Source organism: Clinocottus analis, unplaced genomic scaffold (assembly GCF_023055335.1).
Source record: "Clinocottus analis isolate CAN_PGR_092001 unplaced genomic scaffold, fCliAna1.0.p SCAF_12, whole genome shotgun sequence".
Classification (NCBI taxonomy): Eukaryota; Metazoa; Chordata; class Actinopteri; order Perciformes; family Cottidae; genus Clinocottus; species Clinocottus analis.
In genome coordinates this window covers 1,928,310-1,950,971 of record NW_027175843.1, presented here as the reverse complement: position 1 = coordinate 1,950,971, position 22,662 = coordinate 1,928,310, and the positions used below count along the sequence as shown (strand labels likewise).

Here is a 22,662-nt window from a genome sequence, read left to right as displayed (position 1 = left end):
CTAATGACGCAGTTGGAGCAGTTGCTCATCGTCTGGACGGGTCTGATCCCCTGAACATCACTTCCTCAGCCAGTCATATGACAGCTCAGACGGGCGCAAAGAGCCGTCATCTAGTTATTCGCTTCTCCTGCGCAGATTGCGCAGACTGTCGGTCCGCCGCTGCCGCGGCTCTACGGAAAGTGCGTTAGCCGCGTTGGTGAATGACGGGCAACGTCCGCGCGCCGACGTAAAAAGGGCCGGGGGTTTTCTCTTTTTTTTTTGGTACCGAGCGGAGAGGAGCTGCACACGGCACTCGAGTGAGGTAGCTATATAAAAACCCATTTGTTGTCATTCACTCCCACAACATGGACCCGAGCGGCGTTCACCGCGACGCGAACAAGTTACTAACCGCTGTTGTGAGCGCGTGCCACGAATTCTTCAACCGGCACACGTTACTGCTGCTCGCGGTCGTCGTAGAGACAATTCCCCGCGAGTCATCTGCTAGCTAACGTTAGCTGGCGGAATTGTTGCCTTCCTCTCCGGGCTAGCGTTAGCATTAGCATTAGCCGGTCAGCGAGGGGCGGCGTCGCGCTCGTGCCCCCCACCTCCCTCCCTACGGCAGCCCTCGGGGGGCTTCTCGCGGCGCACAACGGCGACAAGTTGTGTGCCGACGGTCGATGAGTTAGATCAGTATCTTAAAGTTGGTGTGGTTGTAAAGCACGTTTCAATGACGGGGGAAGAAGCGAGGTGCTCGGCGTGGCTTCATGCGCACCACGTGCGGCGTTTAAGCCCGGCTCCGTGGACCAGACGCGGTAGCTGATGGGCGGTAAATCACGTCTGGGCTTGTTTTAATAATGAGGGTGCTTCATTTTAAGAAAGACAAACGTGTTTGACAGAGTTGCTTCTAAAATTGCATTTTAAATGTAACCCCCCACACGCACACGTGCAAATGTAAATTTGACATTTACGTCTTATCGTCCGCGCTGATCCATATTCGTTGCGTCCTATTGTGAGGTGCTTATGGCCCTTTGAACGTTGAAGAGGTTAATTTAGTCAGTAACCGTGTATTGCATTTCCATATATAGTAACACCGTGTGCAAAAGCAGGCGGGAGCACTTCTTGGCATATGCAAAATAATAACCGTACTTCCCGGAACAGGTGCCATGGTCGCATTAGCACGTGGGGCCAACAATGAATGTTGTAAAATGTACTTTTTCATTTCTTTGTACAGCGCATCCTCATTAACGGGTGTGTTCAACGTACACTGTTAAACTGCAATATTAAAATGTCTGGATTAAGAATGTAATTGTAGTTTGTTTGTTTGTAAGGTATCTTTATGGAAAAGATGAAATGCATCTCCCATCCCTTTTTAAAATATCCTCTCATGATCCTGATGAAATGATTTGCATACATGCAACAAGGTTCAAGTGTTTCTCTTGTCTGCAGTATATTTATAGTGACTTACACAGTGGAAATGAGTTTTTAAGCCACACACCAGTCATACACATGAGCTCCTGGTACGGAGTTGGGCTACATTGTCGCTCAAAATATACAGCCAAGTTATGTCGCTTTAACTTTAAGGTAATGCTTTGCTTCGTTTGAACTCTGAACTCACTGAACTCTGCAAAATGAGAAGTGGTTAAAAAATACAACTAATCAAAATTGATTTAGTAAAGCAGGTGGATCTGACTTTATATTTGTTGTTGGCGCCTGTGTACATTTGCAGTGGGGAACATCCTGGTATTAACTGATCCGTCTCGTTAACTCCAGTCTAATAAAAGAGGACAGAGAAATGCTGTGCCCCCAGGATTAGAGAACCTTTGATCTATAATATAATGCATGAGCTTCAGCGTTGCTCAGTAAAATATCCATCACAATTTTATTTGTGCCACGTTCTGTAAATCTGTGCCTCCGCATGTTCCCGAGTTGATGAATAACGCAGGTCTTAAACGGCTTAGTTATGTTTCTGGGCGCTGTACCGTTCTCACAGTGGAGACCAGGGGCTCGGTTGATGACGGCTATTTTTCCCCAGACCTGGACCGTCCTCAACACGACTGGTACACTGAGCTTTCTGTGTGTGAACCTGGTGCAGTTTCTCCTTTAAGAGACGAGCTGCGATACTAAACTGTATTTACAACACACAAGTAAGGCTTCATGATTGCAGCATACAGATTGAAATTACAGTTTAAAGGAGCTGTGTTTCACATATGAATATTAACGTGGCGGCAAACAACAATTAGCTGTGTGAAGATACGGTGGAGTTGCATCTACTTGAGCAATGATGTCACTCTGTAGTCATCGTGTCGGCCATCGACTCGCTGCAGACATGTTGAGAGCCGGTAAGAGACTTTTAAACTCTTACAGTAAGTGCATTGCCTTTTGTAGTGTAGTTGTGTAGTTAGTAGCCCACTGAAAGTACATTTCTATAATTGAGTTTAAAAAAAAGAGACTCGGGGCTCGGCGAAGCCTTACAGATGGAACCTCGTCAATTTCTTGATCCGTGAATCACATCGTGACCAACTTCCTCTTTCATATCAAAGATGCATGCCGTCGAATGAAATTGTGTTTTTGGTCTGGGCTTTGCCGGCTAAACACCTAAAGGAGGCTTACGGTTCGTAGACGGGAAAACCCCGGACTTGTGTTCTATTTCAAAATTGTTGTGTTACTTATTTGGATTACCACGGGGAACACAAAGCGCACGCAATGAACACAGGATTACGCCGGCCTTTTCCTGGCTGGGAATTTGCGTGTTTGTTGCCTTTCTGTCGTCTCGGTTCCACTGAGGACAAAGCAACAAAAGAAAAGCATTATTGTGACCCATAATTTGCTGAAATCAAGCCAGAAATCCCAGAATGAAGCACTAATGTGAATGAACAAATGAACGTTTGAGGTGATAATGTTCACAGCCTCATGTTTTTATTAGTATGCCACTTTCTGGCCTTTGGCAATTAGTCTGCTGATAATGTCCATCCCCTGATTCAAATCACATATTTATTCCAGTTTCTTTGTCTTGTAGTATTGTAATCTGTGTGTCAATAGAACATTACAACACTATCAGTCGTGGCCTTTAAACCTTTTTGTTTGAGCTTAATTGTTTCTTTGCATAAGTTTGTCTGCAGGTCCCATGCCAGTGTCGACAGGTACAAACAAAGGAATTAAATTTAAAATCCTCGATTCAGGATCCACTTCCACCTTTCCTGAAATGCCAGAATAATTTTAAAGCAGTTTACTTTAGTTGTTCAACTAAAGAAAGAAAAAAGGTAACCCTACCCTGGTACCGTACGAACCCCTTAGTGAAAGTCTCCGTCGCTGCCAGCTGCGTGTTTTTTTTATAAGAATTGTGTAAATATGGAGCCTGGCGGGTGAATTTGTTTTAGTGCTTGATATGATTGCAATCTGCTGCACACCTCAAACCATTCCCACACTCCTGCTGTTTAACGATACGGCTTTTTTTTAATGCAGACGGGGCATTTTTTAAAGTCATGCTTGCGAACATTCTCTAACCAATGCATCCGTTCTAACCTCAGCAACATTAACTAGGATTTTAGCTCAAACACCACAGTGGGCATCGGTTTAGTGAGGAAACGTTATCAAGCGTGCAGGATGAGCTGAAACGTTTCTGCAAACTTACCGAGGATCATTTTCCTCAAGGACATCTCACTGGACACCACGTTGGCCTTTCTGATATCTTTTTGATGCATTTAAAGTTGTTGATTTACATCAAGACAAAGCAGAGAGACTGTCCTGTCCCACCAGTAGTACACTTAAACACACACACACACACACACACACACACACACACACACACACACACACACACACACACACACACACACCGTGAGTAGCTGGTCAGGTGCTCCCTAACTGCTCGAACACACACACACACACACATTCCACTGTGCAACCCCTCCTCCCTTTGAAAAATTAGTTAAGTCAGTCGACTCAAAAGCCTCAAAAACATTCAACCTGTTACTTATGTCGGTGCTGGGGTGAACGCTTTCGTATCGGTGTTGCACAAACTTCCCGTTGTTTTTTTTGTGTGTGGTGGGCTTTATTTGCGACTGAAGGTAAGCGGCACTCTGTTCTGCGAAGGTGTCTTTTTGTCTCTTTAACCATCTGCTCGGTGTCCTCCTCGGCCGATTGTTGTGTTCACTCGTCCGTGTCGAGTGGCTCTTTTACCCTCTCAGGAAAGCGCTTCCAGGCCACAGAGCATCACTCGTGCACCTGCGCCTCGCCGCAGCGATCCCTCCGCACGTCATCTTTTTCCGACGCTGACGTTGCCTCAGCGAGTCCGTGGCCTCGAGCTTACGACAAGCTGGATCTGATGCGGCGCGAGGGCTCAGTGAGAAGTTCAGGGAGGATGCTATGTGTCATTGCCAAACTCCATATTGTCATCAAGCTTTCTTTAAATTCAGGTGATGACGAGCACACTTAAACACGTGTCTTCACCTTCCTCCTGTGCAAAGTGCTATTACCCGGCTATATGCTGAAAAGAGCTTTTTTCTAAGTGTGCCTGGTACTCTGAGTCAGGAGATTTGCAGGAGACCAACCGCATGACAAACTCCACAGAATTGCTGGTCCCGTTCAAAGGACGGCTGGTTTGACGTGTCAAAAATGACTACCTTCATCATTTTGTTTTTTGCAGCAGCAACAAAAGCGTGATGTCTGTAAACATGTATACTTGCTCGTGCTGCTTGGGAGCGGTTGAGCTAAGCTGTGATGATGTCACACTCTGTCCGTCTGGTAACGTCTCGCCGTGCAGCCTCGCCGCTGTGGCGCGAACGCTAAGGACACGCTGATGGCTAAAGCTGGAAACGGCAGACTGTGGTCCTCTCAGAGGACATGACATAGTGTTAAGGGTCCTCTCAGAGGACATGACATAGTGTTAAGGGTCCTCTTATGGTTTAAGTGGACTAATCAGAGGACGTTCAGGCATGTCTTTTTGGAGAATTTCCTTTTTAAAGTTCCAGTGAAACTGAAGTCGGAGCCTCTTTAGCTTCTGCACTGTGACGTAGTTCACAGCGAAACAGAATATTTTGAGCGGTTCGGTCACCAGAGGGATTTAAAAATCAAGTCCTTTGCATTTAACTGGGCAGCTTGACATAGTGCCGCTTCAAAACCTCTGAAGTTTAACGCTGAGTCATCGAACATTTGAAGCTGCTTTACAGAAAAATATGATAGTTATTATTTAGTTGTTTTTATTGACACATTTGGCAAATACAAAATCGATGAATGTACCCTTAACAAAGGGACATAAATCCACTGGGACTTTAGAGGAGCTGTTTTTAACCTTTTAAGGAAGTAAGTATCTATATTTATAGACGGTGTCAGGGCTGACCGCTGATGGGCGCGTCTCGGCCGCTGCCGTTACACAGAAGGGATCGTTGGCATCATGTCCGGCAGGATATACTGGATCCACATCATGTGGATGGCATGTGCCTCATTACAATGAAGCGTGTTCAGAGGTAGAAAATAGCCCCCGCTGTGAAACTGTGCAGTAAGAAGATCAAACACACACAGATTGAGGCTGACAAAACCAACCACCCATTGGTTCAGACGTTTAGGTGTGGAAAAACCCCTACGATTTCCCACTAACCGTTGGCTTTGGGTTAGGCCCATCCGCCCTCTTTGCAAACTCAGTCATATTTGTACTTGTCCTCTGACTCACCCTCACTACCCACTCCTTTAGTGCAAGATGTGGTTGTACAGTTGGTTTTTGGCAGTAACACATATCCACAGCGACGCCTCGCTCCGTCTTTCACAAATATTGTAGATGTGTCCATGATTTATTTCTTTGAATGCAGGTTTACGGCCCTCAGACTGCATTGCACATTGTGTTTAATGAGAAGCACAAGGAAAAAACAACACTTATTTATCTTTGACTTGTTTTGTAACAAAAGCATTCGGTGCCTTTTCTTGAATACCGGAGGAGATTCATATCGCTCGTTCCTCGTCTGTCTGTCTGTGTGTGTGTGTGTGTGTGTGTGTGTGTGTGTGTGTCTCTGTGCGTGTGGTCGCGTGAGAATCATATGAAACAGCTTAGGGGCCAAAGCCGTTTTCCTGAGGAGAGTTTCTTGAGAACAACAGGCCTCCTCTTGTCATTACCAACCTGGAAAGGACATGGTAAAATAGTTTTTGCGGCGTGGAGAAATCATGAAAAACGAATAAATATATTTTTATGAAATCAGGTTTGGCAGCTGCTCGGCTCCCTTATTGCCACGTCGTTTTGCCAAAACACATTTCATGCCTGAGGTAGTTGCCGTCTGCAAAAGCTTAACTGGAGACATTCAGATCAATTGTAATATTTTCATAGAGGATTTCTTATTATTGTGTAGAAGTATACATCGCTTAATGTAGCTGTAAGTATTATTGTGTACCATCAAGGGAGTCTTCACCGTTGCTTTAAATCAAAAACAATGTAGTTGTTATTTTGCTACTCTAATCATCCATCTAGGATGTTTTGCTCCAGGGAACAAAGGGTCATAGTCTAACTTTATCTTTACATATTTTTTTTAAATTCCTGTCCCACCATTTCTCGTCCTCATTTCGAATGTGCCGGACACAGGGAGGTTTTTTTCTTTCTTCCCTGTTTTGCTGTGAGCCAATGAGAAGTCTTTGTCATAATAATTGTTTATTTAATGCACCTGTTTGTCCGTATACTGGCATAGGTTTCTTTTTTAGCAGACTTGTCATAGTGGGAAGTGACCGGCTGTTACTCAACGTCAGCGATGGGTCTGTTCTTGTCAGTTTGAGCCACACTGTTGCTCAAATCAACCCCAACATCCCCTCATGTGATGAAACAAACAGTTGAATTATCTCATTCAACCTTTTCAATATATTTGTCGTTTTTTCTGTCAGTATCGCAGCTTTAGTGACTTTTTTAATGTCCTTCAGCGGGGCATCACGTAGACTGTATATAAGAAGTGGAAGTAGTCACCGCGAGGTCTCCCACTGCTCTGGATCTCCGCTTGAAGGCCTTCTGGTCGTCCAAACGATTCATAAGAGACCAACTATTTACAAAAGCAAAGAATTTTTAAAAAAAAATGTCCGTGAACTTGCTTTAAACACAGGTCTTTCTTATAATATTACAAGTTCCCTTGTGAGGGAGACATTTTTACACATGCATCCCGTATGAAAGAGCGTCACATTGTTCTGCTCCGTCGTGCGAAAATTTTACCGGCTCGAGGTGACAAACGTGTTTGGGTGATTCCCCAATTTCACCCGTCTGTCCTCTCTGATTTGTTTGCAGGGTGCACCTTTTAAGACGAGTTGGAAACCCCCCAACAGCAGCAGCATCAGGAGGGCCGAGTAAGAGGAGAAGTATTACGGTGAGTTACCGCGTTGCACAACATGTGTTTTACAGTTAAGATCCATTGTAATAGAACAGACAAGTGACACTGTGGTGCGTATTGCAATGCAGCTCACTGTATTTCATTTGTTTTCATTCAGAAAAATATGAAGTTGTACATGTTTACAGCAAATAAGGAGATATTCAACCTCAATTTAGAGAAATAAACATGTTCTGCAAAGTGAATTTGTGCACTAGAATAGGTTGCGGTCGGTGTAGCACACGGTTGAACTCTTGAAGGAGAACAGGAGAATTACTATTTAGTACCAAACAACAAGCACAAACAAAGGCTCCAATCAGGGAAACACAGCGGGCTCTGTTGCAGCTCAGAGGGTGTGCTCTTAGAAACATATCCTGGGTTTTTGCCCCCCCCCCTCCACGTGCTGTAAAGGTTCATAGGTCACTGCTGCCTCATGTTTATAAACACTGTCTTGTAGACAACCGTGAAGGAGACTTGTAGCCACACTTAACAGTCTGCAGCCTTAAGTCACGGCGGCATCATTCACTCCGTGGCCAAACTTAATTTCACACGTTCAAGGGCACAAAGTGGTAAGTAGCCTCGCTTCCACCTTCTGAAACGTCACTTCTAAATCTTCTGTCCGCCGCCGGCTTCGAGGGATTTGATTCGTTCGCGGCCTTTTTTTTTTTGTTGTTGTTGAAGTTTTTAAATCATGTGGTTTGCACAGAAAATGTCAGTGACGGGCTGTAATCCTTGTCTCCATTTTGACATTTTGATAACATTTACCCGTGATGTAACATTACCTGAAGAAATGCTGATAACAGAGGCCGCTTTTGCACATATTCTTGTGAGCTGATGGTCATCAGCTGATAAGATGTTGACGTCGTCAACACCTTGATCAAGGAGAGCGTTAACAAGGGCTTTGTTTGAGTATTTGTGTGTGTTCTCTGTCCATTTGTTTAGTGGGCGGAAAGACCAACACTGTATTGTTAAGGATTCAATTATTTCTTTTGGATTGATCATGTTAAATCGGTAGATTATTGCTTCTTTTTACCCCAAAACAGCCAATTGTAAGTCTATCACCAACGCGTTGTGTAGCGTATTCTGTGTGACTGCAACTTGTTGTGCGTGTCCTCCATTCTTAGGTTTTGTTTTGGAATTTCTCGCTTCTAGTGGATATATAAAAATAAACGTAGATAAGCGGGGCGCTTCCCTTGTTGTTGTTGTTGTTGTTGCCCACAGTGTACAAGCTGTCGTTGCCGGGCTTTGACAACCGTGAGCAGCATCTCTATCATTTGTCGCCTAACATTTAGTCCAGGACACGTAGTCTGCACACCACGTCTAATCCCTCAAGACGCACACGCTGTAAATCCAGCGCACACTTTGCCAACAAGCCGGCTGCCAGAGACCTCTGTGTTTTTGTGCGTTTGGGCTCTGCTGTGCACCATTTCCCTCCTCCCTCACCCCTCACGCGTCAACCCCCACAGGCAAGAGACCTTATGAGGATCATTTGACTGGGATGATATTGCTGCTTCAGGCTCTTTTTATTTATTTATTTTTTTTAGACTCAGTGGGGGGAAAACAAGCTATTTGTTACACAATTCACAGAGGAGCGTCTCCTCCGGAGGGCTCCCTGATTCAGTTATTAGGATCTGTTATGGTAAGCTAAAGGTAGCAGCTTTCAGGGGTTGTCTGCAGTATTTATGTGCGGTGTGCCGGCTTATTATCCTAAATCTTTTTATGTGTGTAATTTATGATTAAGTGGGAACTAACGTAGGCCCCGTTGCACCGTACTGGAGACGCTCTTATGGGGTTTTTTATACTGGCGTCATAAGGATTAATCTAAACAAACAGTAATCTGCTGGAACATTCAGCAGCTGTATCTTTTTCTTAACGTTTCGGCCGGTTTTATATCAATGTCAGGAAAATATGAATTTTTATTATTTAGTCAGGTCATGGCAGCCGAGCATTTTGAGCGATGAGATGATAAAATGGACATTTGACCCGTCTTATTTAGCTGATAAACATGACAAACAGGAAACAAAGTGACAGTAGCCGTCGTCATTAATCAGTCCGATTGTTTTAAAGGGACTAAAACTAAGCGAGGACGTGTGGATCCGCTCAGAATGTGACTTTGATTCGAAAGACATACAAACATATGCTCAATTTAATAAAGAATAAGGTCAAATAGTTTTGAAATTCCAGTTTACTAGGTCGGAAACTCGCCAGTAAAACGACAAACGATGTCAACTGTAGCTGAAGTTTTTGTGTGAATGTGTAACAAATTCTGCTTCTGTCACTTTCCTGTGTCGGCAGGGGACCAGAAGCAAGAGGACCATGCGAGTGCACGTGCACACCAAGTTCTGTTTCCTGTGCGTGCTCACCCTGATCTTCCATCAGTGCAACCGCTGCCATGCAGACGGGCACGGACACGCCCACGGCGACCACGCCCACAGCGACCTGCAGATCTCAGAGGCCCCGTACGTGAGAGGATCCGCGTCGTCCCCGGACCCCAAAAGTCCTCACGGGGAGAGTCTGGAGGAGGAGCAGCGCTTCTACATCCAGCAGCTGTTCAGGCGCTACGGCCAGAAAGACCGGCTGGACTTCCAGGGGTTTCAGAGCATGCTGCTGAGCTTGGGTCTGGGAGAAGTGAAGGTGCTGGACGGCGATCACGAGCAGCTGGGCCACGACCACGTGAGTCACCTCGACCTGATGGATATGAAGGAGGGGATCCGCTCGCACTCGCCGGCTAACGAAGAGCGCGGTCAGGGTCGCAAGCAGGGCCATCCGCACCACGAGCCCGGCGCGAACCAGCAAGTTCCCACGAGTTGCCCGGAGCACACCACCGCCGCCGGACCGGCCGGCGGCCGTAAACACGACAATCATGACCACGCCAAGGCGGAGGACAGCGACCCGAGACAATCTGACGGACACGTGCAGGACACTCACGATCATGATCATGATCACGATCACGACAAAGAGCACAAACATGAGCAGGTACCCGGCTCGAACCAAAAAGATCTGTCTTCTCCACCTCACAGCGACCACGATCACAGCGACCACGATCACAGCGACCACGATCACAGCGACCACGATCACAGCGACCACGATCACAGCGACCACGATCACAGCGACCACGATCACAGCGACCACGATCACAGCGCTCATGACCACGATCACAGCGCTCATGACCACGATCACAGCGCTCATGACCACGATCACAGCGCTCATGACCACGATCACAGCGCTCATGACCACGATCACAGCGCTCATGACCACGATCACAGCGCTCATGACCACGATCACAGCGCTCATGACCACGATCACAGCGCTCATGACCACGATCACAGCGATCACGATCACAGCGCTCACGATCACAACGATCACGATCACAGCGCACATGATCACAACGATCACAGCGCTCACGATCACGATCACAACGCTCGCGATCACGGTCACGCCGCCAACAGCAACCTCAACAACAGCGACCCCGGCCACAGTGATCATGATCACAGCGCTCAAGATCACGACCACAGCGCTCACGACCACAACGATCACAGCGATCACGATCACGCCGCCCACAGCAACCTCAACAACAGCAACCCTGGCCACAGTGCTCACGATCACAGCGATCACGATCACAGCGCACATGATCACGATCACAGCGCACATGATCACGATCACAGCGCACATGATCACGATCACAGCGCACATGATCACGATCATGATCACGATCACAGCGCACATGATCACGATCACAGCGCTCATGATCACGATCACAGCGCTCATGATCACGATCACAGCGCTCATGATCACGATCACAGCGCTCATGATCACGATCACAGCGCTCATGATCACGATCACAGCGCTCATGATCACGATCACAGCGCTCATGATCACGATCACAGCGATCACGATCACGCCGCCCACAGCAACCTCAACAACAGCGACCCCGGCCACAGTGATCACGATCACAGCGATCACGATCACAGCGATCACGATCACAGCGATCACGATCACAGCGATCACGATCACAGCGATCACCACAATCATGTCCCCGAGGTGCAGACGGTCACAGACATTCCCGCCTCCCTCGGCCCTCAGGCGGCTCAGTCCTCGCCCGCCACCACAGAGAGTCAGCCCAAGAAGCCCAGAAAGCCCGCCAGGGTCAGAGCTCAGCGAGTGCGACGCAAAACCCCTTCGCCTCTCGCACCGCAGCCCGACGACCACGGACATGGTCACGGACATGGTCACAGTCACAGTCACGGACACGGTCACGGACACGGGCACAGTCACAGCCCCGTGTCGCATAAGGACAAGAGGGAAGCGACCGGAGGGCCCGCCAGCCACCCGACTCTGCCCGTCCCCGGCTTGTCCGGCCACCTGGGAGGATTGTCTCACCAGCACGAGGAGGTAGGACTCGGCTAGAGAAAGGCCACAACTTCTGTTTCCTTTCCTAGAAATGGCAGTTGGTCTGGTAGAAGAGAAAGCGTCGTCATTGTGTCGCGTGCTCCACGGCCAGCGGTTTCTCCACGGTTAACACTGTTCTGCCTCGTCCTCCTTCCAGTGTTTGAACCTGACTCAGCTCCTCGGCTACTACGGCCTGAATCCCAACTCGCTCATCTCCCCGAGCCAGTTCACCTACCTGTGTCCTGCCCTGCTCTACCAGATAGACAGTCGCGTCTGCATCCGCCATTACCACCAGATGGAGGTGGAGCAGGAACCCTTGGCGGGCGCCAGTTCCGGTAAGGGCCGAGTTTCATATTGATCGTGTCCACTTTGACTGAAAAGACTTCTAAGAGCCTTTTTTTACTCTTCACGTGGCTTTTTTTTCAAGATCAATAGCCCTCGATTGACACAATTGCTATGATTAGCTTTTGCCAGTGTTGGTGTGATCTCCTCGCCGATGTTGTGGCCAAACGAAGTCACAATGAACTTTGTTTGCACAATGGATCGAGTCGCAGCTCCTTTAAACGCATCAGTACGTAATCACATTGGGAACACAGTCCACCCCGCAAGTCTGTTCACCGTAGGTCATTGTTTCCTCGTCAGAAGCCAATGACACAGTGACATCATCATGACTGAGTTACTCAGACCTAAAAAGAAAAAAGCAGTTAGATAGGTGAGATATTATTGAAAACTATTCTGTTAAAGAAGTGTTGTGTGGTAAGACTCATGAATGTGTGAGAAAAAACTGTAAGTTACTTTTGTTATCTGGTAACATCGGCCAGATCTTCATAAGCAGGAAACCACAAGACGATCGCAATAAACATTGGCTTGGTAATGCGATGCTATCAGGATATATAACCTGCAGCTAGTCTCAATGGGGAGGAGTGGCAGACCGGCATAATAGAACGTTTATTGAAATAATCAAGCCGTATTTTATAGTGATAATAGCTGAAGTGAAGCAGTAACCGTCATCCCATGAGGATGGGTTTTTCCTATTAACATTAGTGCATTGATCGGGCTTTTTCTCTTTCTGCCATCCAGAGCATAACAGAGCGTAACATTGATGTTAGTTTAAAGTACAAGCAAACAGGATATTGACAGTGAGTACAAGCTTATTTAAGTCATTCGAGAGCGCAGCTCCCAGACTCGAGGAGTCGGCCGTTGCCGGCTAATCTCGAGCTTCTTGCATTTCTGCAACACCGACGCTTATTTTGACTTTTATTTACAGATGAAAACAGCTCGCTGTCTAATGACTTTTGGATGCGAGACAGCCGGGATTAGCTCTCGAGTTTCGCAGTCGTGCAAAAAAAAAAACCCGCTGGCACGGCCTCATTATGAGAAGAGGCGTTTGCTCTTTGATCTCGATAACGCGAGTCTGAAAGCTCACGGCACCGCGCAGTCCTCTCAACACAGTGGCTTTTGTTTAACATTTGTTTGCACTCTGAAAGGGTTTCTCCAAAAATGCGGCTTCTTGGCCACATTTGTACACAAACGGCTGAATGTGACCACTCCACTGGAGCAGCCTGCGACTAAACGGTTTACTCATGGGCGCTCTCGTACATGCAGAGGGGAGAACAGAGGGTCCCTCTCACACTCACCCACTCATTTCTTTTGGCTGGCACCAAAGTTGCCGGCCAATACGTGGAACACACACATCTCTATTCTGTCCTGACATGATGGACTGAAATTACACGCATCCAGATTAAAAAAAGATCTCTCTTGGTTCTGACAACCGGGACCGCAGATGACCTTCTCTGGCCTTGACGTTTCTTTGCCGCTGGAAGTTTTGTTCCTGTGTCGACCACATGATGAGTGAAGAAAAGATGACGGCTGTATTTTAATGTGATTGCGGTTGCAGGAAGTATTTAGCATGATTATGAATTGATTGATTCTTTCGGTCACTCAGTCCCAGTGAGAGTGATGTATAGCTAAAGGCCATCAGAGGGAGGTGATTGGCAAGTGGACAAATTAAGGAAGCTGTGTGAAAGTCCGAAAGCATGTCGCCTTGTCGCCTTGGGCCATATTCACTAGGAGAAAGTTCACGTTTCTCTTTTTTTTCTTCTCACTTCTGTGTAAAAAGACTCTCACAGCGATGTCTTTTCTTTGAGTTCGTGTTCTGAATCCCTGAACTAATGCAGTTTAATCAAATAAGACTCTGAAACTGAACTGAGAGACGCCGCTGTAAAGAATGAAGGTCGGTGTGAAGCCCTGCTCTGGGACTTTCTCGCAGTGTTAAAGCAGTTTATGAGGAGGTAAAATATAAAATCGCAGTGTTTTTAAACGTAAATGAGTTACAGGTTGTGAAATAAAGGTCATGGAGCCCTAAAAGCCGGCTGTAAACCAGGGCCAGTGATCTTAGTTTCTGCACACAAAGAACAGAAAAAAAGCCGCTTTCTTTTCTTCCTGTGTATATCTCGAGGAGCAGATAACATGTGGAAGGGAGATGCACCGTGGACTGAGACGATCAATCTGACCGTGCTGCAGGTCCACATTTGTTCACCGTGTTGTGCCTGCAGTGTAACTGTGTTTTTAGTTTCCCTTTACGTTATGCAAAGTAGGTTGGAAGTTTATCCCTGTAAACAACATGGCACGTTCGGGGTCATAAGACGTTCTGCACAACCTGATGTATTTTGAATTAGAGGTAGAAAGCGACATTTTAATGGCCAGAGAAAAATTATAAATATATGTGTGTAGCTGCAGCAGTGTATATGTGAACACTTTAGGACTGAATTAAACTGTCAAAGCAGCAGGTACTTAAGTTCAACCGTGAGATTGGAGGAAATCCCAAACCGTTCGCCCTCTTAAAGCTTTAATTATCAAACACGCCTCCCTCCCCCCTGAGACACCTGTATCACACGTGCCTCAGGCGGCAGTGTGGCCGCTGACAACAGTCATAAAACTGGTAACGACGACAAGCAACGCAGCGCGAACGAGTCTTGAGGGCAGAAAAAGGCTCCTCATTAGCGGCAAACTAGAGCCGCTCCATTGTCTTCAATTGCGCGCCACGAGTCAAAAACAGGCATCGCCACACGCCGCGGAAGCTACCTCTCGTTTACCTCCCGCCGGCATCCACGGGGTGTCTGGAAATTTGCAGCCGGGTTTCTTCTCCGGTCCTCACACTCCCCTCTCTTCTCCTTCTTTTTCTTTTTTTTCCCGCGCTGTGCCAATTAGGAGAGCCTCAGCGCCACCCTGGGCTCATCGGAGATGCGTAATTGGAGGGAAGACACAGACCAGTGGATCTCCTTCTCATCACCCTCCCTTTGCCCACCTCCACGTCGACGCTCAGACCCAGGGCCGCGTGAGAGTAATGAGATAGAGAAGTAGATGAGCTGTGCGAGCGCGATAGCACCTGCGGGGTCCGGCTGATGTACAGTTTGCCTCTCGGGGTCCCCGCGTCGTTCCGCTCGATTCGACAAATAAGAAGGCGGCCGACCGCAGCGGCGCCTTTTTACTTTAGCGAGAACGCCGGCCGCGATAGAGCGAGAAAGCGAAGGTCATTAACGACACTTTCATCTGTGATGAGGAAATGGATTCGGCCTGACGATACACAATGTGTACCGTGGGTAAAGTGGTGCTTCACGCTTCAGCAGATGTCACATTATTGTTCGCAATGTGCTGTCTGAAATATTGAACCAGTTACAGTTTATGAACTGCCTCTCTGACTGTAGACATGATGCACTGTGGGTCACTTTAACACGCAGAAACCGAGCGGGGACACAGATTCTAGATCCACGTTTTACTCCGTGTTACCAACACCTATGAGGGGGTTCATCTTTATTAGATGTACATCTGACGGCCTCGTACTGAATGCAACAGTAACATAGCAGCAGTGCCCTAAATAAATGCTCAAAACAACAAGTACGAAACCTAAATGGTGAGTAAAGACCACAAATGCTTTTGCTTTTAGGAAGATAAATTTCAGACAATACTGCAAATATAATCTACAAAAATACAAACCTACCATATTTACTTGATATTTTCTAAGTTTCTTGTTACTCTGTCCTCAAGACCAGGTGGCAACCTCTGAGTCCGAGAAATTAAGCCAATGCCTTCAAATTGCATTCTGTCTAATGTCCAGCAGGGGGCGACTCCTCATGGTCTCAATCTCTAGTTTTACTTCTTCAATACGACACGAGGTTCATTTTTCTAGTTACGGTCTCATTTAGCGTAAAATAGGCCACAAAGCAGGGTATTTTGGGCGGGGCTTCGTTGTGATTGACAGGTTGCTCCCACGGTGTTGTCTGGTCTGGGAGTCTTAACAACAACTTTTAACATTTCCACAGTGTGTTTTTAGTTCGTGAAAGGTTCAGTAATTGACATTTTTGTCGCCTAAACGTGTCAGCGTTCAGTCGTACTTCATCGTCTCGTCATTTCTGGTTGCAAACAAAACAAAATGGCGACCGCCTAAAGACACAGTCAGAAAGGAGACCAAAAAACATTTTTGTACAATAGAAAATGTGTTCTTTTTTCATTCTTCCCCTCGCTGTCGTCTGCAAGAGTTTGATTGACAGATTGCTCATCAAATCACCTGCCAAGTAGTTTTTTTGAAACTCTTGCCCTTTTCCAAACGGTTCCTAATGAACGCGTCTCACCTGCAGACACAATGAATGTAGACGCTTCTAATCAGGACAGAAAGGTGTCTTTCTCCACCCGATCTAACACTCGTGGGACATTTTGGAACGATGAGCGCCATCATCAAGACACTAAATGCCAGCAGATTTTCTGTCACGGCTTCAGAGGACACATGTAAACCTGCAGCGAGGGTCAGGGCTTTGAGTAGCTAGCTTCCTAAAAGCTAATGAGGAAGCGGCTGTAATCGGCACTCAAGCATCGGGGCCTTCCTCTTTGGTTAAAATATTTCCCCTGGAGGAACTCCAGCCTCGGGTTTGGAGCGAGGAGACTGCTGCCAGGAGAGGGGGGGGGGGAGATATTTTTTGCAATGTTTTTTAATCCTACAGCTGGGTAATGGGACAGTAACAGCTTGATTCAGTCTCTCTAAAGAGCACTCTGTCAGGCGTAAGACATGTTTCAGATCATCTCTTCACAAGCGACACCACCTGGGGCCGATTAAATGAGCAGAGGAAGTGAGTCTGCCAGCGTGATTCTACTGTTATGAGTCATCTTCCCCCTCTGGCTAGATGGCAGCTCTGGCTCTTTTGTTTGGATGAATTAAGCTGTATCAGCGCTCAATAGTTAATAGTTTAAAAGAGGGGGGCGGGGCCTTGAATAGTCAACTATTCGGTAACTTCATGCAAGGAGCTTGATTGGCCGACTTTATTTTTTTAATTTATGAACGATTCTCCAAAAGAACGCAGGAGGAGGTGCGTAGAAACGACAAGCAGGCTGTCAGGAACAAACATTATTTTTCTATAAATATATAAAACGTGAGTAGAAGGCGATCTATGAGCAAAACAAAATTTGACCAATCAGATTTGAAGATGTTAATTCTTAGTCAGGGACACCCTTCGTGCGTACAGTGTCATTTCCCAAGGTCAAACCCTTCAAACCCGTTGACCTTGAGGTCGTAGCTTCACCTTTTCACTTGTAAAATGTAGTTTGTTGTGAAGTCAATCGTCTGTAAGATGTGCATTACATGCACGCTGAGCTCCAGTCCTATAAACCAACGTCAGCCCGCCAGGGACCCGGCGTCGCTTTAGCAAACACGCCGCCGCCGGCTTTGATGTGACATTGAATTTCATACGACATTAAACATTTCGTCCTCTGTGTGACGAAAGCGTCGCGGCGCTTTGTCTCTCTCCGCGTTGAGACGCGTCCTCGGCTGACAGTTTAAATGATAGTGTACCTTTTCTGACTTTTTTTCCTCCTCCCCCTCTCTCTCTGTCCGCTTCACGTCAGGCGGCCTTGAATGAAAAACGAGGCCGCGCTCTGCTGAAATGTCACGTCACATCTCTTGCTTCAGGTGTCGTGTGTCATCGCAAGGACGCGAGGGTTTGAGGGAAAACTCAGGAGGATAGTTTCCTTTACGTGGGAAAGGAACCTGCCGACACGTCTCAAAAACAGTGGGCGTGGCTACAGAGCCTCCTGACCCCGTCGCCGTGAGGTAACTTCTGTCTCCTCTTCCTCCAGGGTGGGTGTGGCTGTGGGGGTTTGTGTCCATCACCATCATCAGCCTGCTGTCTCTGCTGGGCGTGGTGCTCGTGCCCATCCTCAAACAGTCCTGCTTCAAGTTCCTGCTCACCTTCCTGGTGGCGCTGGCGGTGGGCACGCTCAGCGGCGACGCCCTCCTTCACCTGCTGCCTCACGTGAGTACGCCGCAGACGCTCACCATCTGTGCACACTGGAGGGGGGGGCGGGTTTGAAAACACAGGTTTGTGGAGTACAAACGGTACGTAAAGTATGGCGAATAAAATCAGGGTTGGTGTTTATAGCGTAGCGCCAGAGAAATTGTCTTAAAATGGTCTTTTTTGAGAAAAAAAAGTAGGTAAAAAGGTTCGCATAAAGAAGCTAAAAGTGACTTTTAACAACGTCTTAGTCTGATTCTTCAGTGCCGACTGCAATCATCATCTCATGCACTTAAATCAGCCAAAAGCGAAGCAGCAGAGGCGACCCTTCAGAGCCGCCTGACAGCTTCATGATTAGCTGCACTACAAATCTAACGAGGGTTTAAAGGGACAATATATACAGCCATATGAAGTGATCGTATGGAAATCAACCTAAAAACAACACTCGCCCTTTAAAGGTTTAACTTCAGGTTTATAAAATTCTCTTTCATTGTCTTCAAACTCCCTCGAAAATTCTTCTATTTAATTTCATCTTGTATTTGTAGTTCTACTAATAGAAGTATTGCATGTTTGTTATGACAAACATGCAAACATTTAATTAAATCCCTGATGAACCCATCATGTCGTGAACTTGTTTACTCTATGGCTGCATGTGGCACAGACTTTATTAATCTTCTATTAACTTACCATCAGACATTTCATCCTCTGTTAGCTCGGGCCCTTTTCTTGTCCGTCAGCGTCGGAGCAAACATTTCAGACGTTCGCTCCACATCATTTAGGAGTCATCTACTCTTCTGATGGGCAGTAGAGTTCTGGATGTTTCTACTCTTTTCCTCTGACCCTGTGCCAGTACTTACCGCCCACCTGTGTGCACGCGGTGTGTTTTTTCACTGATCGTCAACCGTCCTGGTTCTATTCTCGTCACCCGGCCCGAGTCTTCGGGGACTGGATCCGTGTGACTCGAGGGAAATGAAATCTACGTGACCCTCACTCCCACATCCCTCTCTCTTCCTGTCCTCGACCACAGTCTCAAGGGCCGCACGACCACGGCGCGCACGGAGACCACGGCGACCACGGGCACCACGGACACCACGGGGCCGAGGAGATGGATCTGCTCACAAAGTTCGACGGGGTGTGGAAGGGCCTGACGGCGCTGACCGGCATCTACATGCTCTTCATCATCGAACACTGCATCGGCATGTTCAAGCACTACAGAGACCACCGGGTAAGAGACTCGGCGGCGGCGGCGGGCCGAGCTTAATGTCTGAGTTCCTGTAGGCGGAGCAGAGCATGACGTGTCTCTGCCGCTCACAGGGCATGAAGAAGGCGAAGGAGGAGGGCAAGATCGGCAGGAAGCTGTCCGACCACAAGCTGAACCGCCGCTCGGATGCGGAGTGGCTGCACCTGAAGCCGCTCAGCGAAGGTAAGCAAGTGTCTCCGGTCGCCGTTGCCAGCTTCTCCACGGGGGGGACTTTCGTTAGCCGTGACGCATCTCCTCTTCCTCTTCCTCCTCTTCCAGACCCTGACGGCGCCGCCGTCTCCTGCGACAACGGCCACAGCGACACGCAGCTCTCGGAGCTGCGGCCGCCCGACTCCCCCACCACCAACAAGACGCCGCTGGCGCCGACCAGCGACCAGCAAGGACGCCGGTCGCCCACCAAGGAGAACGGGGGCAAGGCCAAGCATCACGGACACTCGCACGGACACTCGCACGGACACTCGCGCGGCCACGGCCACTCCCACGGCGGGAACTGCCACTCCGACCAGGAGATGAAGGATGCCGGCATAGCCAGCATCGCCTGGATGGTCATCATGGGCGACGGCATGCATAACTTCAGCGACGGCCTGGCGATAGGTAAGAGGTTTCTGGTTTTGTGTCTTTATGCTAAGCTAGTTGGCGCTAACTTCACATGTAGAAGGAAACGAGACACGAGGCAATTCTTCTTTTCCTCCGCAGGCGCGGCATTCAGCGCCAACCTGACGGGCGGCATCAGCACGTCGGTGGCTGTTTTCTGCCACGAATTACCTCACGAACTCGGTAAGTGGAGAGCGACGGCGAGGAAGCGTCTCAACAAGTAGAGCGAAGGCGTTCGGCTCAGTCTTTTCGTCCTCGCGAGGGGAACTTTAATCCGAGCGAGTATCAGGGCCTCTAACCATCACTCTTCTCCTTAGTTTTTTTCACTTTTCCTCGCTGAATAATGGTTGTTTTTTTGCGTCGAAATGGCCTGTCAACGTGTCAACGTGTCGGTCATTGACGATGACGTTCCGAGCCCGGCTCGCGTTGTTCAGTTGTTCGAATATCTTCCATCAGCGGATACTTTTCATTCAGTTTGACTCGGCAGCGGAGGAACATTTTAGTTCTGAGCAGCAGCAGTTGTTGTTGTTGTTGTTGTTGTTGTTGTTGTTTCTTCCCACCTCACCGTGCTTCTGGTGTGTCCGGTCGCGGTGCCGTTTCTGTGCCTCTTGCGTGCGCTTGATGAATAGCCGTCTGCGTCTGTTTAACAGCATCATTGTGACGCATTTAGGTTCAACGAACGCTTCAAACCGCTTAAAAGTCGTCGATGTTTTTTTGTTTTTTTTTTGCGTTTTGCTGTTTTTTAAACTGCCAAAGAGAAATCTGCCGTCGCTGTCTGTCACGAGGCTCGTGAGGAGCTTTCATTCCGGTCCACATTCCAACATTTTTATTCTCCGCACTCGAGTTACCAGATGGTTGACTGCGTCTCAAGCGGCACGTGGAGATTTGAGATCAGTCTCTCTTTTTCTCTCCCTCCCTCCCTCCCTCCCTCTCTCTCTCGCCGCCGTGTTATTTTTCGCAGTTCATGTTGATTCGGCGCGCCGCCCTCCGGCTGCACCCCTCCCCCGTAGGGGCCGGCTCGTCAAGACAAACCCAGCAGTTTGACAAGTGCACCTCTCGGCTCCTCCTCGGCAGCTGAAAGGCAGAGACGATGATTATGAGGGTTCTTTAACCGCCCAGAGTGAAGCTAATTGGCAGTGATGGGTGTGTTAATTGCGGTAGATGAGGTGGCGGCAGGCGTGTCTGACTGTCGGACGGATTGGAACCACGGAGGCAGGAAACGTAAAAAAAAGAAAAGTCCATTGAAGTGAAGCGGGTGTGGACCGTCTCTCTTTAATTTCCCTCCCTCTGCCACCCTTTTTACTCTGCGTTTGATTGATGGATGAGAGCAGGCTGGTAATATATTCATTGAGGTAATTAGCTCGGAAAAGAGGCCGCTTGTTACACGATGCAGGAAATGTAGGCCACCCCCTTCTCAGTATTCATCTCTCCCTCCCTCTCTCTCTAAATCCAGGGCGTTTCCGCTGAGACTTGGGCCTCTTCCCGCATTCGGCCCGGCAATGATTTAAGAGAGTAGCGAGGAGACGGCGTGCACGTGTAATCATTAGCATATCAGAAGGGAGTTAAAGGACATTCTTCTTCGTCTTCATCTTCTTCTTCTTTTTTGCATCCTCACCTTCTTCTTCTTCTCGTACTCCTTGTCCCCTTTTTTCTTCTGTGTTCACCGCGCCATGGAAAAAAATTGACAATAAAACTGACTTTGACTTCTTCTCCTCATCCTTCTTTTTCTCCCTCCTCTCTTCCTCCTCCCTCCTCCTTCTTCTTCTTCTCCATCATCTTCCCTTCCGCTTCTTCTCGCTCGTGCGTTTTTCACTCCATGAAAAAAAGATTGACAATAAAACTGACGCTTCGAGCGCTCTCGCCTCGTTCACCGAGCGGCAGAACAGGCCGGAGGGTAAAAATACCAAAACGCGACGAGTGCCGAGCTCTTCACGCGGCGTAAAGTGTCGCGCGCTTCAAATGAGAATTGGACACGTGGCTGTCACCGCTTTACACTTCCTGTAACTTTTAACCTTTTTCATAAACAACTCAGCGAGCGAACAGAATCACTCAAGACACAGAGGCTCAGTACCCGAGTGTCAGAGCAAGAGACGGGTGCTCTGGAGCTTTAATGGTGTTTAAATGTGTGTGTGTGTGTGTGACAGGTGACTTTGCGGTGCTGCTGAAAGCCGGCATGTCAGTGAAGCAGGCCATCTTCTACAACCTGCTGTCCGCCCTCATGGCCTACGTCGGCATGGTGATCGGCACCGCCGTGGGCCAGTACACACACAATGTGACCAGCTGGATCTTCGCCATCACGGCTGGCATGTTCCTCTACGTGGCTCTGGTGGACATGGTAAGTCTGGCGCTCTCCGGCCCGACGAGAGGCAGAGTGATAATTGTTGTGTGTTGCGTGTCGTCCCGTCGGTCTCTGATCCCGACCGGTCCCTTTGTCTCTGTCACAGCTGCCAGAAATGCTTCACGGGGACAGCGAGGAGCACAAGCGCTGCCAGCTGGGACACTTCGCCCTGCAGAACCTGGGCATGCTGACCGGGTTCGCCATCATGCTGCTCATCGCCATCTTCGAGGACCGCATCGTTGTCAATTTTGGCGTTTAGTGGTGGGGAGCGGGGGGTTGGAGGGGAGGGGGGTGAGGGAGGGGAGAGCTGGACGCATCGGTAGCGGTCCTCCTTGGCCTTAACGCGCTTTCGTTTGCAAACTCGGCGGCCCGGTCTTGCATGCGGCGCGGGTCTCGTTCGCGGCTCGCGCCTCCATTCCAAAAACGCGTGCAGCGGTCGCTTCCGCCTCTATCTCGTGACTCTGCCGGTGATGTCTTTGCACTCTGCCCCTC

At 48.2% G+C, this 22,662-nt stretch overlaps 1 protein-coding gene across 1 annotated transcript; it reads left to right on the top strand.

The window, feature by feature from the left end:
- The first annotated feature begins 257 nt into the window (after nucleotides 1-257).
- slc39a10 (solute carrier family 39 member 10) lies at nucleotides 258-22,429 on the top strand. Its single transcript, XM_068572994.1, has 11 exons — nucleotides 258-301; nucleotides 7,229-7,307; nucleotides 9,603-11,699; nucleotides 11,854-12,031; nucleotides 17,823-17,998; nucleotides 19,005-19,202; nucleotides 19,292-19,400; nucleotides 19,497-19,832; nucleotides 19,935-20,015; nucleotides 21,977-22,167; nucleotides 22,277-22,429. The coding sequence occupies exons 3-11, from the start codon at nucleotides 9,624-9,626 to the stop codon at nucleotides 22,427-22,429; spliced, it is 3,498 nt and encodes a 1,165-aa protein (XP_068429095.1). The 5' UTR covers nucleotides 258-301; nucleotides 7,229-7,307; nucleotides 9,603-9,623.
- Nucleotides 22,430-22,662: the final 233 nt, after the last annotated feature.

What these genes read in the sequence shown, in the direction of transcription:
- slc39a10 (XM_068572994.1), top strand. Translation starts at nt 9,624, where the DNA reads ATGCGAGTGCACGTGCACACCAAGTTCTGTTTCCTGTGCGTGCTCACC. An exon ending in CGAATTACCTCACGAACTCG is followed by an intron (nt 20,016 to 21,976) that starts GTAAGTGGAGAG and finishes TGTGTGTGACAG; the next exon opens with GTGACTTTGCGGTGCTGCTG. An exon ending in ACGTGGCTCTGGTGGACATG is followed by an intron (nt 22,168 to 22,276) that starts GTAAGTCTGGCG and finishes TCTCTGTCACAG; the next exon opens with CTGCCAGAAATGCTTCACGG.